Here is a 15991-nt window from a genome sequence, read left to right on the forward strand (position 1 = left end):
ACTTTGTGGTGATTATAAGGAAGCTTTGAATGAACACTACTGCAGTGTTGTTTGATAAGGAATAATGATTATGTCATCAGCTAAGGTCTGACAATGATTAAACTGATACTTGTGGGAAAACCTAACACTACAAGTGGCCCCTATAAGAAAGTGATTGAGCATGTATTGTACACCGGGTGCTTGTGAGTTTTAGCATTTTTACAAAAAAAAAATCAGACTGTTTTTTTTAAAACATAGCATTTGACTGTAAATGCACTACTAGTCCAAAGAATTATTGAGGTAAGAAGAGCAGACACATTTTATGAGTAACCAAACCTTTAGAAGAAAAGTGAAAAAAGTGTTTTTGTGTTATTACATCCCTAACAAAATATTCCATCCCGAATTATAGTTAATAAACATATATCTAATCATCGGAAGGTCCTGTAGATCTGTACTGTGATAAAACAATAAATCAAAGAAAACGCCATGGCTTCCATGGAGTGGAGCCACATGTCCTTGCAGTGTACCCAAAAACAAGTGGAGCCACCTTGGATAGGTAAACGAGCCTTCACAAAAAGTAAAAATAATAAGGAAAAACAGGCAGGAGAGACACAAATATGAGGTAAACAAGCTCATTTTCATAGATCAAGGCCCTGGACATTGCTCCAGAATTTGTATTAATAACTGACATTGTCAATCATTTGCTTTTATATCATTATGCCCCTAATAAAAATGTTCTGTGCTGATAGAATAATAAATTAAAACCTATATCTAATCACCTGAAGATATGAAGTCATGCTTTCTATCCCTCTCTATCTACTATTAGGCCCATATAAGGATGTTATTGAGCATATAACATAGAGGGGGAATTCCTGCTGTGTTTTCTCTGCTCAAACTTCAAATGTGAACCTTTTTACATTGTGCCAAAGCCCACAACATGGACTACAGTGAATTTAAACATATTCAAAATCATGTAGCATCCTTTCAGAAGACATGAGCCGAACACTTTTTTTTCATAAATATCTGTCTATTGATTTTCTGAATGGGGGCTAAAGAGAAGACATGTTTGAGCAAGCAAGAATTCAACTTTCTCCTCTGCCCCTACTCTGGAGTTTCCTCTTTTTAAATGTTCTTAAAAATCTAGAGACCCCAGCAGGAAGGCCAGTCATTTCAGGGAATGAGTCATTATCTATCTAGCATCTAAATAAACTCTTTTATTAAACCTTTTCTGTTCTTTCCTTACCACTACATGTCATTAACAAATAGGGGTCATTGGTAATGTGGGAGACTACCCTTTTAGTGACTTTGCGCATTGGAGGGTTTCTAACATCAATCATGATGATTGATTAACAGCATTTAAACCTTATCTCAAACATAGACAAGAATTACAGGATAGCATATGCTCATCTGACATAATTGGCATAATTGACAGGTGTCATGAGATTACAGGTCAGTGGTGCGCAGCCCACACCTATATAACATTGAGAGTTATGCCCTTTTAGGATTTCTTACATAAATAACCACAAGGATCAAGGCCTGTGTCCTGTCTGTTCTTCAGGTTTACCGACCACTAGGACCTCATATTCATTTTAGGAACATCCAGGGATAGATTGCTTGTGTGGTGATCAGGACTGAGCATTGAGCACTGATTGATGATGCCACAAATGGGTTGTACATTTTGATTATGTCCTCTCCAGATCAAATTAATGAATGGTAATAAATATTGTATCCACTGGCAATGAATTATCTATTCACTGATTATATTCACAGCTCATTGTAACTCTTCATTCTGTATTCCTGTAATTGTGTATAGTTTTTTTTTTTTTTTTGAGGTCAGCAATATTTTTATACATAAAAACAAATCTGACTGCAATGAAAACTACATACAAGAGAATCTTTTGTGTTCCCCACTTTTCCCACTACAATATCTTGTCAGAAATTGTTCTGAAATCAGTAAAATTGTGGCTGAAAGACTCAAAATGGAAAAAGTACTCATATTTTTTACTTTCAGGTCAAAATCATTTCAAAAGCAGAGAAGTCAGAGGCAAAGTTTAAGAGTAAACAAATGAGAAAAAATTTATAGGAGGCACATGGAGTAGCTGGTTTTAACAGTAGGTTCTGGTTTATCAAACAGCTTTCCCTCACTGCTGCCTTCAGAAGCATGATATCAGACGATGAGCCTGCCACATTTGCTTTACCTGCACATGTAACAGTCTGCCCACTCACATTTTTTTCAGAGAAGACCTCCCCCCTAAATCAGCTGCCATCATTTGTTTTGTGCTGTGAGGAATTATCCTAACTTTCCTTCTGTAGACTCATCCATGTGAAACCAAAGAGGATTTAATTTTGGTCACTTACCTTATCTGGCCAGGAAATGGTACCACTAAAGCATACTGGGCTGCCCGTGCCATCAGCACCATGGCAACTAATCATGAAACTAATGAGATGCAGGTAAAAATGTATCTAAAGTGTGAGGCATGACAACAGCTAGTTCATGCCAAATTTTATTTTTTTATTCAAAATAAAATTTCATTAATTGGTTGGCCACCTAAAAAGTTACAGTTGTCTATATAATTCTGTGTATGATTATTTTTTCATTTAAAATATTAGTTGCATCCCATTTTGGCTGTATGTGTCTTTCAAACTGAATAAGTTATTGTTAAAACAAAAACTATTCCCTGTTCATAACTTCAAACTGCTAGCAATTATATGGCAAATCAGGTTAAATATATTTTTAATGTTCAAATAACGTGTCCTTTATGTTTGAAAGAAGGCATCCTCTCTTTATGAACTCGCTTAGAGCACTCAGACACCTAAAAAAAAAGATCCAGAGCATTTTGAATGAAATGATTTTACTGACATTTTGTTTTTTGATGTTTTAAATTATTAGCTACTATATTTCTGTTGTGCTACATTAGGATTTCTAATTTATGATTCCAATTTAAATGTAGAGATTTAGCCATATTCTTACAAAAATGCCCCCAAAGCTGCTTTTTGAATGCTTACATCCATAAAAATATTATTCCCCTTAGACAAGTACTCTATCGCAAAATATATAGCCATGCAAATAAAATCAATGACTACTATACAAAGAAATATTTTTGGATCCATTTCCAATATTTGAATATATAGAAAATGCATTTAAAATGTATATTTTCTTTATGGGATGTCACCATGCATGAAGATACTTTTCTATTATAGCTATGTGATGATCATAGAGCATCTCCATGAAGTTCCATGGAGTTCCATAGAACTCCATGGAACAACATCAATTCCCAATGTAATCTTGCAGTACTTGCAGTTAAACAAGGCTATAACCAGCAGCAATACTTTATGGTGATCAGAGGAAAGATTTGAATGAACACTATTGCAGTGTTGTTTGATAAGGAATGTTTAAACTGATACTTGTATAAAAAGATAGGTTAGACTTACAGCCATAGTAATACAATATACTTGAATATGAATACAGTGCTAATGGAAATAACTACACACAAACACTTATATATATGATTTCAGTTTAGCTGATAAACACACACACACACATATATATACTATATGTACAAAAGTATTTGGACGCCTGACCATTACATTGTAATGACATTGTATTCAAATACATATACAATACTTTAATATAGAGTTGGTCCCCCTTTTGCAGCTATAACAGCTTCCACTCTTCTTGGAAGGCTTTCCACAAGATTTTGAAGTGTTTCTGTGGGAATTTGTGCCCATTCATTCTGTAGAGCATTTATGAGGTCAGGCACTGATGTTGGACGAGAAGGCCTGGCTCGCAATCTCCGTTCCAGTTCATCCCAAAGGTGCTCGATGGGGTTGAGGTCAGGGCTCTGTGTGGGCCAGTCAAGTTCTTCCACACTGAACTCATGAAACCATGTCTTTATAGTCTTTGCTTTGTGCACTGGGGCACAGTCATGTTGGAATAGAAAAGGGCCTTCCCCAAACTGTTGCCACAAAGTTGGAAGCATAGCATTGTCCAAAATGTCTTGGTATGCTGAAGCATTAAGACTGCCCTTAACTGGAGATAAGAGACCTAGCCCAAACCCTGAAAAACAGGTGTGGCCAAATACTTTTGTCCATATAGTGTATATAAAACCAAATATTTGTGTTCAATAACACCATGCTGCACATGTGCACTGAGAGGCAAATTGTAGGCTATAAAAAATCCGTGAAGTTCTCACGTGTCAGATAGTGCTAGTTCATAATGCATTTATTGGCAGAAGATTATCTGATAAGTAGGAAAGAAGATAGAAATAAAGGAGGAATATAAAAATAAAATAAAAAGGTTCAGTAAATTGGTCAATAAGAGTAAAGTTCACAAAAGTTGATGGTAGGACCAGCATTCGAAAACACCACAACTCGCACCACAACCGATGTAAAAGTGCACTAGTTCGTCAGTTCAGGGCTGAGACGTAAACATGGCTGTATATTAAAAGATCAGGGAAAGGTGTGTGACCAATAACTGATATCATCAAGCACATGCTTTTATATGATTATTTCCCAAATTAAATATTTCATGCTGATAAACTGATTAATAAAATCATATATCTAATGACCTGAAAGGTACTGGAAAGTACTACAATTATTAAATAAATAAATACATTTACATCTTACATAGTCATACTTTTAATCCCTTTCTAGCTGGTAGGAGGAACTGTTTTCCAGGGAATTCCCCCTGCTTCTTCACTGTCCAAAGGCTACATGTGACTACATGAATTCAAAGGTGAGCCTCTTCTCACTGCACCAAAGAGGTTATTGGCATGAAAGTGAAAGCAGCTAATGTTTAACTTCCCGTTCACTCCACGCTGCACAGTGTGAATGAAGCGAGCGAGAATTATTCAAAATGCATTTTTAATAATGCAAAATGCACAGAGGGAGGAGGAGGAAGGCCACATACAGGAACAATGCCAGTCAGGACCCAGTCAAGGTAGCCTGAACCCATGGCATATCCATTATTAAACCTACTTAATTAAAATAATAAAAAAATAGCTTTAAACTACAGCTCAGCCTGATTGCTTGCTAATTGCTTCAGTCTATATATGTATAGGTATATAGACTCGAACTTCCCTATGAGTCATAAGTATAGATTCTGCCTGTAACATTGCAAAGTGGAATCACATCAGCACAGGTCCTGTCTCCTGTGTCACATTACCCCAGTCAACAGAGAGCCTCAGCAGCTTCACTTCGAGTCTAATGGAATCTGTAGCTCTGATCTCCGTCATCCTGGCTCTACTCACAGGTGAGACCTTTTTTTTTTAATCAAACTTACAGCAGGGAAACTAATCATGGATTCATAACTTTTACAGCTCTGTCTTGTAATGTAAAGGTACTTTCAGGAATTATAACATTGACCCAAAGGCAGTTAGAGCAGGAGGAACTGCCCAAGAGTGCATAAGAGTAACCCATTCTACTGCTTGATCCAGGTTTTCTCATGAAAACGTAAAATGATTATATATTATTGCATGCTGCACTAAATTGAATTCATTTGTTGTTTTCTGTAATGAAACTATTCAAAATGTATTAAAAAAGTATTAAAAATATTTACAAATATTTTTAAAAATTCAGAGTTAATGATTAACTTCATGTTATTTGCTGTGCTTTAAACGTATTGTAACCCAATGGGTGCTGTAGTGGTCAGTGGTCACATCTGTGCTTTGATTTCCCTGATGATCATTAATTCATGCTACAGTTCCACTGGGTACCACAGAATGATTAATTATTGAATAATTTTAAACGCAAAATGAATTATTTTCCGTATGAAGTCAATATTTCACAACTAAGCTACCAATAGAAAAAATAATGCAAAAAAGTTCATAGCCCTTCCCTTTATAACAGGTTTTACTGAATGTTTTGGGATCAGCCAGTGAGGAGAGAAGCTGAAATTGCCTCTATCATTAAGGTGAACATAAAACGATGAAATAATGATTTTCTTGCAGGATGCTGTGCTGGGCAGAATGTACTTCCACCAGGACCTGTGAATGGAGCAGTAGGAGGGAATGTGACATTCACCACAACCATTGATCCCTCAACATCAACGCAGTTTATTGTAATAACCTGGACTTTCAGAACTGCCTCTGCATCTGTAACTGTAATCACCTCTAGCCCTGGTGGTGAAGTTCCAGGACCTGGGTATGAAGGCAGAGTCAGTGTGAACAGGATCACTGGTTCTCTGGAGCTCAGGCAGCTGACAGTGGGAGATGCTGGGGGATACACTGTGCAGTTGACACCAAATGGAGATGCACCACTGAATGGAGAGACAACACTGGGAGTATATGGTGAGTGTCCAGTATGCCAGGTATTTACAAATGGTACATGGCATGTGATGTTGTGTGTTTCTTGTCCTCTACATTTGATTTATGTGTGTTTGCTGTATTTTTCCTTTACCATTATTGATGTGGCACTTCACATGTTAAACTCTCCCAAGGTGTTTACAAACAATAACAGTGTTTTAAAATGGTAAAATGAAGGACAGAACTGTAGCTGAATCACTTTGGCTTAAATTTATGAAAGTATGTGATTGGAAAAAAAAAGAATGAAATAAGTTTTATCACTGAAATATTTTATCAAACGGCATTTGGTGTAACCAACATATAGAGGCAATTTTCATCACATGACCTTAAAAAGCAGAAACAGGTCTTTAATCATTTTTTCATATAAAATGAGTTACATTAAACAATTAGCCTGTGTCACTTTACACAAACTGCACAAGACATTACACAAGACACCTCAGCGGGTCTTCAAACCATAACGTATACATACCTGTACTGCAATATTACTATTACTCTCTGTGTTTTTAACCCACAGAGCCAGTCTCCAGTGTGACAGTAACAGCCAATGGGACTGACTTAGTGGAGTTCAATGACACTGTCAGCCTGACATGCTCTGCCTCTGGCACCTCCCTCTCTTTCCGATGGCATAATGGCAGCTCTGACATCATAACCAGCGACCGTATCCATCTGAGTGATAATAACCGCACTCTCACCGTATCCAGTGTGCTGAGGTCTGATAGTGGATCTCTGTCTTGCACTGTGTCAAACGTCATCAGCAAAGCCACCAGCCGGCTCGTCATCCTCAATATCAGCTGTGAGTCTTTGTCAGCTCTGCATGCATGGCACTTCTCTGACTGTAGACAATAATACATAATTAGTGTTTGCTTTGTATTGTCTTCCTTTAGTGCCATGCCCTTTTTAAACTGTGGTACTGATTTGCTGCTTTGCACTGCCAGTCTGCTCATCTGACTCCATTAGCATAATGTAAAGTAAGATGTTGTGTCTGTTTTGCAATTGACAAGACAGCTGCTTTGTTCCAATTTATGACTATCTGTGATACTTGCAGCTTTTGAGTACCTCCTGTGTCTTAACAATGATATGTAAATGAACCCCGGTTTTCTTTTTCTTTCTTTTTAAAGGCAAATGCAGTTTTATAAAAATGTTTCCTTTCACTGTACTGTGCCTTAATTAAGTAGATGTATATTAAAAGGTCACTTTGCAATAAGACATTTCCTTACAGAGACACTTAGAGACTTAGATAAAGTGCAAAATATTGTTAATTAATAAAGAAACCACATCAAATGCACCTTAAATATAAAATGTATAATAATTTCATTAAAATTCACCATATGGACATTAAATAAATAAAATACATTAACACTCACATTTCCCTGGCATTCTATCACACTATCTGAATGCAGAACTGAATTCTTACCATTTTCTGCTCATTTTAAAATGGACATTGAGTTTTACAGGGAATGATACTTGAGAAGCAAACATACATCTCTGTACATGAATTCATTTTAAAATGCATCAAAGTTAAAAACATTCATGCAAACTTGTCCTGTTGTTTCTTCTTTCTTCATTTCATGCTATTTTCAAGGATATGCTAATTTCTTCCATGACTGCTGTGCCAATCGTGTAACGCATTGGGTTCATTGCTGGTGATGGAGCTGCTTCAAGCTGAAACCCTTAAAAAGCATTTTCATATACAGTTTCATGTCACACTTTGAAGTTTCGACCTTTTAAACACTAACGTGAGCTGTGTGGGCTGTGTGTTTAGTTGGACCAGAAAAAGTTACAGTGACTGTGGCCCCTCAGAAGGAATTCCACATCTCAGGGTCCAGCCTGACCCTGTCCTGCTCAGCTCAGTCCAGCCCTCCTGCACAGTTTCAGTGGGCTTTCAATGGAGGGATGTTGAACAGAGAGGGTCAGGAACTCAGGCTGGAGAACATTCAGGAGAATCAGAGTGGCAGTTATACCTGCTGGGCCCACAACACCAGAACCCTGAGGTATAAGTCCTCTGATCCCTCACAGATAACTGTCCTTGGTAAGTCAGAGGCATAATGTACATAGAATTGTGGCGGAAAGCAAAGGCTGTAGTAATATGTAACTATTGATGACAAAGTATAGATATATTGTATCTCATATGAATTATCTAGTGTAAGATTATGATAACATGTCATGGGGGAGATAAGGAATTGCTGCTTGGATACGTATCCATACATTGTGGCCAGTGTGTGGTTGTGCTTTTTCTGTAAGGAGGCCATGTTCCATTGGTCAATGTCTGTTGAGAAAGTTCAGAGGTCATGCCAGGCAGTGGTCCTGTTCCAGTCTGGGACTGTGTGCATTTAAATATAGTCAAAGCTAATTCTGAAAGCATAGCTTTTTCTTTTTTTAAACGTTATCACATTATGGCACCATCACAATCCCTGATGTATTCAGATGCTAAAACATCTGAAAAGGTCTGTTATTCTTTGTGCATTTAGTAAGAGGCAGTACATCCTCACCTTTTTCTCCACTGTATTCAATCCTTCCATTTCTACTTCCTACATTGTGTCCAAGGCAGAGCAGGTCTGATGTATCTAAGGTCCACCTCATGTATTACACATATGTGCAGGGGGGTTGGGAACATCTTTTGAAAATGGTGTCTACACTTTTAGCATGCAAATACGATACGTTTTGAGCTTTATCAGAATGTTTAATTTATGAATGTTTGAGTTAACACAATAATTCAGCCTATGGCATTTTTGCAATTTTTTCACTTTGCACTCATCCACCAAGATAATTCACCTGTCTATCTTTCATTGAAAATGCATACTTCTCAGACATACCAGAGCTTCCCCTGATTACTGAGATACAGCACATTAAAGCTGATCCCGCTCCATCCATGATTGGTACAGAAATAAATTTGTTTTGTTTTAAGTTTTAAAGTCTTTTTTATTTTCATAACAACACAAAAAGATGAAACCTTTGATTGTACATGAACAACATACAAATAGGAAAAGCCAATTAAACCAAGTAATATGGTATGGTAAAATACAGCAATGGTGATAATATCATGAGTGAGTGAATTTATATACATATACACAGTGTGTATTTGTGTAAAAAATTAAGAGCTCAGAAGAGCTCAGAACTTTTCACTTTCTTACGGTATGAAAAATATAATATTTGTGACATATGCTTTTCATTCTTTGAGTGTATTGATATTTCATGAAAGTGAATGTTTTACTCCCTACACTGCTTTACAAGTAAACTGAAAGACATTACACTGTTTGTACCATTGGCAAATATGCACGAATGAGACATGGTCCGTTTGGAGCTGTTCTAGTTTCAATAGCATGTTTTGCTTGCATATTAAATGTTGTACATGCATGTTTGTGATATGTACAATTTAAATTACTTCCGGTTATACTGTAAGCCAGGTTCCGTCTACACAAGTATATTGGAAAAAAGTTGATTCTTTTAGGTTTCACAGGATTTAGTCACTGTTATAACTAGTGGCAAACCCTTGACAACAAAAAATACAATTAATAATAGAACCATGCAATAAGGAAGAAAGACTCTTATCAGTGGAACAGTGTAGCACAACCTCAGTTTTCCTTTGAGCATATTTCAGTCTCAGTAATGCTGGCTGTTTCAGCAGTAACCGTAAATGTGCAAACCTATCAGTGACTATTACTGCCCATGAAATAATGACAAAAATATAACATTTACACTCCAATATTCTCTAATATTCCGTGTTTCAAACAGAACCACGGGACACTAGCAGTAGCCCATATAGGAAGTGATCTTCAGAGAGACCCAGCCTCAAAAGCAAATTTATATATACCAGAACATGAGTTATATATAGGATATATTTAAGTCATTGATCAAATGGTTTTGTGGTTTTAAGTGTCACACATGATATTTATGTGGTATTGAGTGTTAATGTTTCAGGTCTGTGTCTGTAACTCTGCCCTTTCTCCTCTCTCTGTAGAGATCATATCTGGTGCCACCATCACAGGCCCCACAGCACCACTGATAGCAGGCAACAGCTCTGCCAACCTGAGCTGCCAGGTAACCGCTGGCACCATCTCCTCCAGACAGTGGCTGAAGGGTGGTCAACCACTGTCTCCTAGCAACAGAATCACCATCTCAGGGGACAAAAGCTCTGTGTCCATTAACCCTGTAGAAGGCAGTGATAATGGACAATACCAATGCAAACTCACCAACCCTGTGAGCACTGACACTGCCAGCTACAACCTGACTGTGAACTGTGAGTAGAGGGCTGTTTGGCCTTCAGGTTTATTTTAACCCCTTCAGTCCTTTGTAAACTGTGTTTCGTGAATTTCAGAATTATGGAAGGGACATGCATGCTTATGTGGTTGCCTTTGTGGTGAATAGTTTCAGGTTTATTGCAGCTCTTCTAACCAACATTCATCTGCAAACCCAAACCATATTCTCACAGCTGTCATCACCCTGAGTCACCAGCTGCTTCATCACAGACCCAGTGTCACTCACACCTCTGTTAGCCTCCTGGGCCCTGCAGAGTGTACATCTCTAACAGACTGTGCTGTGTGTTACAGACGGACCACAGGATGTTGTCATACAGGGAGAACGTGAGGTAGAAGTTGGTCAGAGGGTGGAGCTGAAATGTTCTGCTTTATCGATACCTCCTGCAACATTCACCTGGACAGTCAACGGGACAGAGATGGATGTGAGGACAGCTGAATATACCATAGAGAAAGCCACCCATGGCAACAGTGGGGATTACATCTGTGTGGCCAGCAATGCAGTGACTGGATCAACTCAGGCTTCTCCTGTCCATGTTTTGGCTGTTTATGGTGAGAATACCCACAACTTTTTTGTGAAGAACCACGCAGCAAAGTATTCTCAAGTCTAACATGGATTAAGAGCATTGCACTGCTTGTGTAGTCTTGCAGTGTACAGAGTGTCACCATGTTCTATACTACAGAGACATTATTAAAATGTAATAACTAGGCTGCTCAATATTTTTGATGTCCCTAATTTTACTCCACATGGTGACACAATTATTGGAATGGTTTAATTTGTATTCAAGTCATTTTTACCAATGTAAAAACATGGTGCTGCAAAGGATATTGTGATGTTGCAACATATTTAGCATATCTGAAGTGCACAGATTTGCTTAAATGAATCTCATAGTGTATTTTCATTTGCTATTGAGAATGGTGGTAATATATCATATTGGAGTACTCCCCTTGGAAAAACTGTGGCATTATGGCATTTGTACTGTAATTAACAACATTAATTGTGCACAGGCCGGTCATTGTATATTGTTGCACTAACCAGTATTATGTTGCTGTGTGTGTGTGTTTCAGAAGTGCCAGCCCAGGGTCTCTCCACAGGAGTAATCGTTGGGATTGTGTTTGGCGTTCTGGGGTGTTTAGGGTTGGGTGCTGCTATCGTCATCATGACTATAAGGAAAAAGAAGTAAGCACAATGGGTATCTCTAATCTGCCTTTTTCATTCTGGAGGTGGATGTTTCATAAACCATGGCTTCCTTTTCGCCTCTGAGTCTTCCCCTTTTATTACAAGTGCACAACTGTCATTTCCTTTTCAGTTGTACCTTTAGCCTATACTGACCTTCTGAATGTCAGGTTTTACCAAACTGATTTGGCAGCCTGTAAAAGGGCGGAAGTTTGTAAGCAACAGCTTGAAGATTTTCAGATACTTTTTAATGTTATAATTTTGATTTTATAATTAGTATTAGTAGGTGGGCATATGAACAAAAATGTTCATTGTATGTGTTTCTGTATTAAAATGCACCTTTTGCACCAGCAAAATATTTATTTATGTGATTAAAGTTTCCCTGGTTTAGGGTATGCAAACGTACAAAGAAGAAAGAGCTGCCCATTTGCTTTGGAGAGTTTCAGTAATCTTGCACATGAATCTGTATGTCAGAAAGCTAGTTCATTCTGTCACTACCATAGGTTTGTCTCTGTATTCCAAATACCCCTACCTATTTCAAGTACCTTTCTTGGATTGTAACTCTGTGTGTTTTTGTCTGTGATATAAAATATGGAATGACAAAGCAGGTAGTCTCTTTCTAATAGTTATAGTGGCATAGGTAATGCTTATGTATGCCTTTGTATGTCACTAATAAGATATGTCACAATCACTGACAAAAATGTACCGTATGTCTCTGTGCCTGAGTAACAGACTGGAATGTGTCTCTGAAGGTAAAATAGTTTGTTTCTCAGTGTCAGTAACATTGTATTCAATGGTAATGTACAGTAGTGTGCCTCTGTGGGTGAGTAATAGAGTGTCACTGAGGGTAAAGTCCAGCAATGTGTGTCTGTGTGTCACTGATATTGTGTTTCTCGGATGTCGTTATAATGTCTATCTGTGTCTCTGTAGGACGGACAAACCCTCTCAAACAGGTGAGTCAAAATGGACCTGTGTTCTCAGGACATTTGTGTCTAGGTTTGGGTGTCCCCACATCTTGCATTTAAACACTTTAAGATACCTTTGACTGATGAGTGTGGTATGGGTATAACCAGTGGTATTACGGGCAAATGACAATCATAGTCTCTACATTCGTCGCTCTGATTTTTGTGTTTCAGATCAGACTGTTGTGTATGAAAACACCAGAGATGTGAGTCCACCTGTTATGTATGCAAACCTGCCTGGGGTGAGAGACTGTGTTATTCACTTTATCTCAGCTTCTACTTTCTGACTGTGTGTTCGTTAACCATTTACCAAGTCACTACAGTAAAAACAGTCAATTACCTGTGTTTCCGCGGCACAGCCCATTTGCTAGTGAAATACATGTGCATTATTAAGTTGTAATTTCTGTTATTGATGAGGTCATCATGTCAAACATTTTGGGTTGCTTTGTTCCAGCAGCCAGCTGATCAGACCGGTCCTGGAGACTCAGATCACACATACACTGTAAGAAGCTGTTCACCTCGCGGCCATAAATTTTAAAGCTATAAACTGATGAATGGCTTTTTACCTCCACCAAATTAACAAAGCCACCTTGTCCCTCTCTCTTTCTGTCTGTTTCAGGAACTGCAAGTGAACGATGGCGCCACCTACAGCACATATATTAGGTCAGTTCAAGAGCATGTCCATGCAAATGGATACTGGAATATTACGAGAAAAGTGTTTGTCAGAATCAGTATTTTTGATTACTGTTCTGAGCTCAGTGTCAAGAAGAAAGTAACCTATCTCTTTTTCTGTCTCTCCATATCCCTCCCCCATTCTCTCTGTCTTTTTTCTCTCTCAGCCATTGAACTTCTAACTTAATCAAATACAACTATACTGCCAACAAGGCAAACTACACAAAGTTTACAGGGAATATCATACAAACTATTATTGCTGGAAATAAATGTGAGCTTTCATTTGGGGAAATGTCAATTACTGAGCTTCAATCTATTCAGTAAGGTTCATGTTATATTTGTAAACTTGGAGACACTGATGAGTTGATGTTGAAACTCAGAGAAAATAAACTGCTTTATTTAATTGAACCCTGTTTCTGTTATTGTCCAAAAAAGTCAGAAGCTAATTTAGACAGACAAAGGAAAACAATATAAATCACAACATCTCTGACACATTTGTATTTTATGTATGTGTTATGAATGTATTTTCCTAACTATTTTAGCACAGTGCCTGTTCAGATTTTGTTTTTTGCTTGTATAAGTAATTGTGAATGAGGTAAATTAAATAATGTAGCCAATTCTTTAATCAAAAACAGAAAATGCACACAGAAATGAATGCCTTCATGTAAGTATCCTGATATAAACTGTTCAGTATATTCAGTATAAATTGTTTATTAACAATTTTATTTGCATTAAATATAACTAAACAATTTAGCTGAATTTTGTCGCCTTTAGTTCAAGTGGTAAAGAAAGAAAGGAACAACATTTGAGCTTAGAAAGTCAGCATTTAGTGATTTTAAATATGGTGCAACCCTTATGATTGGCTATTGAACAGTCAGCAAAATTCAGACAGAATACAGTGACAGGACCTGTACCAGCATTGTGGTTTGACTCGGGCTGCATTTATGTCTTTGCACCTCATGAGTTACACCTGTTATTTTTCCACTACCCTGCCTGTCCTGACATTGAATGTAAGCAGTACAAATGGAAATACATAAAATATATTTTGATGTCCCAGAATCCCATGAAGGTTTTGTCAGTTTTACTAACTATATTTCTGTTATACATAAAATATAGAATAGAATTTAGGCTTCATTTAGGTGCCTTCTGTCACTGCCATTGCTTGTTCACTCATGATCTACAGAGCCACCACTAGGGGGCAGAGGTTATTATAGACACATGTCCTGAACCACAAGTGAGGGTGTAGGCTAACCTGAAAAAAACTGGTCTAATCAAACGAAGAAGAGCTGGAGAGAAAACAATTTTTTGTCTCTCCTCAGGCAGCGTGTCCTGACCAGCATAACGTTACCAAGAAAATAATAAACTAATTAAATGTTAGGAAGACATTAAAGATGGCATTAAAGTTTAGAAATATAAGGAGTAAAAATATCATCTAGTACATTAATGTGAGAGTGCATTTTTAAGGAATGGCTTATTTATAAAATCAGAAGTGAAAGGAAAACACTGATTTAAAGAATTAACTGTGTAACCATTCCATTTTGGTATTCAGTATATAAATCACAAATATCACAAATAAAAGTGTGTGTGTTTCCAACAGCTTATTCCATTTGCAAGAAAGTGAATCTGTGTGACATGCAAAAATTCTGAGTGTGAGCATTTCTGGTTTTGTCACTTCACTCAGAGTTGTAGTATAAATGCTGCCTCTGGTGTTGCAAAGTGGAAGTACATCACCACAGCTGCTGTTCCCTGTGTCACATTACCCAAGACTGCAGTACAACAATAATGACTTTGGTCATGGAGTGTTTCTAACATTATGATTATGATGATTGCATGATTGCTTATCAGCATTGAAACACTAGAGGAGAAGGCAGCATAACCTCATCTGGCTTTATTCTTCATCTCAGTTTTAATTGTTGGTAATTTGCATTGCAGACACTCCGGTATGCCTAGTGATGTGTCTCGCATTGGTTTCATTGTAGCCAATTGTCCTTAGTATTTAATATACTAGAAATATACTGTATTTAGTATATCACATACAAAAGTATTTCCAGTGCTTCCAGCGGCTCATTCCGAGAGAAATGTCTCTTTGTTACATGTAAAAAGTGTCTGTTTTGACTCATGGTAGTGGTCTTGATTTGACGTGGCTCTCACCTCACTCAGAATCTTAGTGTTTCTCAATGGCTTGAGCACATCATCACTTCAGACATTTTTGTCATTTTTGCAAAACAGTTAACACAGTCCCAAAAACTGAATCGCATCTGCCAAAATGACACATTTCATTTGCAAAATGCTTTAAGACACTCATAAATAAATAGATGCATGCCACAAAAACAAATACGTCTATCAAAACAGCATAACTTGTCATCTCACAGATAGTTCTATCTATCAATCATTACACAATAGGCCAATAAAAACTATCTGCAACTATCAATGCACCCTAAAATATTAACATAAATACCACATACTAAGCTGATGTGGAAAAAACAAAGTAGAGTCAAAAAGGTAAAACAACTACATTACACTGCACTTTCAGTCCAATCTTTCAGATCAATCAAGACACGTTTTCATTAACATCACATTTTATGTTTTCACTCACGAATGATGTTTTCCCCGTGCATAATAATGTTGCATCCACCTTTAACAACC

The 15991-nt window shown here is 37.4% G+C and overlaps 1 protein-coding gene across 1 annotated transcript; it reads left to right on the forward strand.

The window, feature by feature from the left end:
• Nucleotides 1–4855: 4855 nt before the first annotated feature.
• LOC118784403 (V-set and immunoglobulin domain-containing protein 10-like) lies at nt 4856–7364 on the forward strand. The gene is made up of 5 exons (XM_036538636.1): nt 4856–4918; nt 5149–5230; nt 5928–6266; nt 6796–7074; nt 7327–7364. Exons 1-5 carry the CDS (start codon nt 4856–4858, stop codon nt 7362–7364), a joined length of 801 nt encoding a protein of 266 aa, XP_036394529.1.
• Nucleotides 7365–15991: the final 8627 nt, after the last annotated feature.

Source organism: Megalops cyprinoides, chromosome 10, assembly GCF_013368585.1.
Source record: "Megalops cyprinoides isolate fMegCyp1 chromosome 10, fMegCyp1.pri, whole genome shotgun sequence".
NCBI lineage: Eukaryota > Metazoa > Chordata > Actinopteri > Elopiformes > Megalopidae > Megalops > Megalops cyprinoides.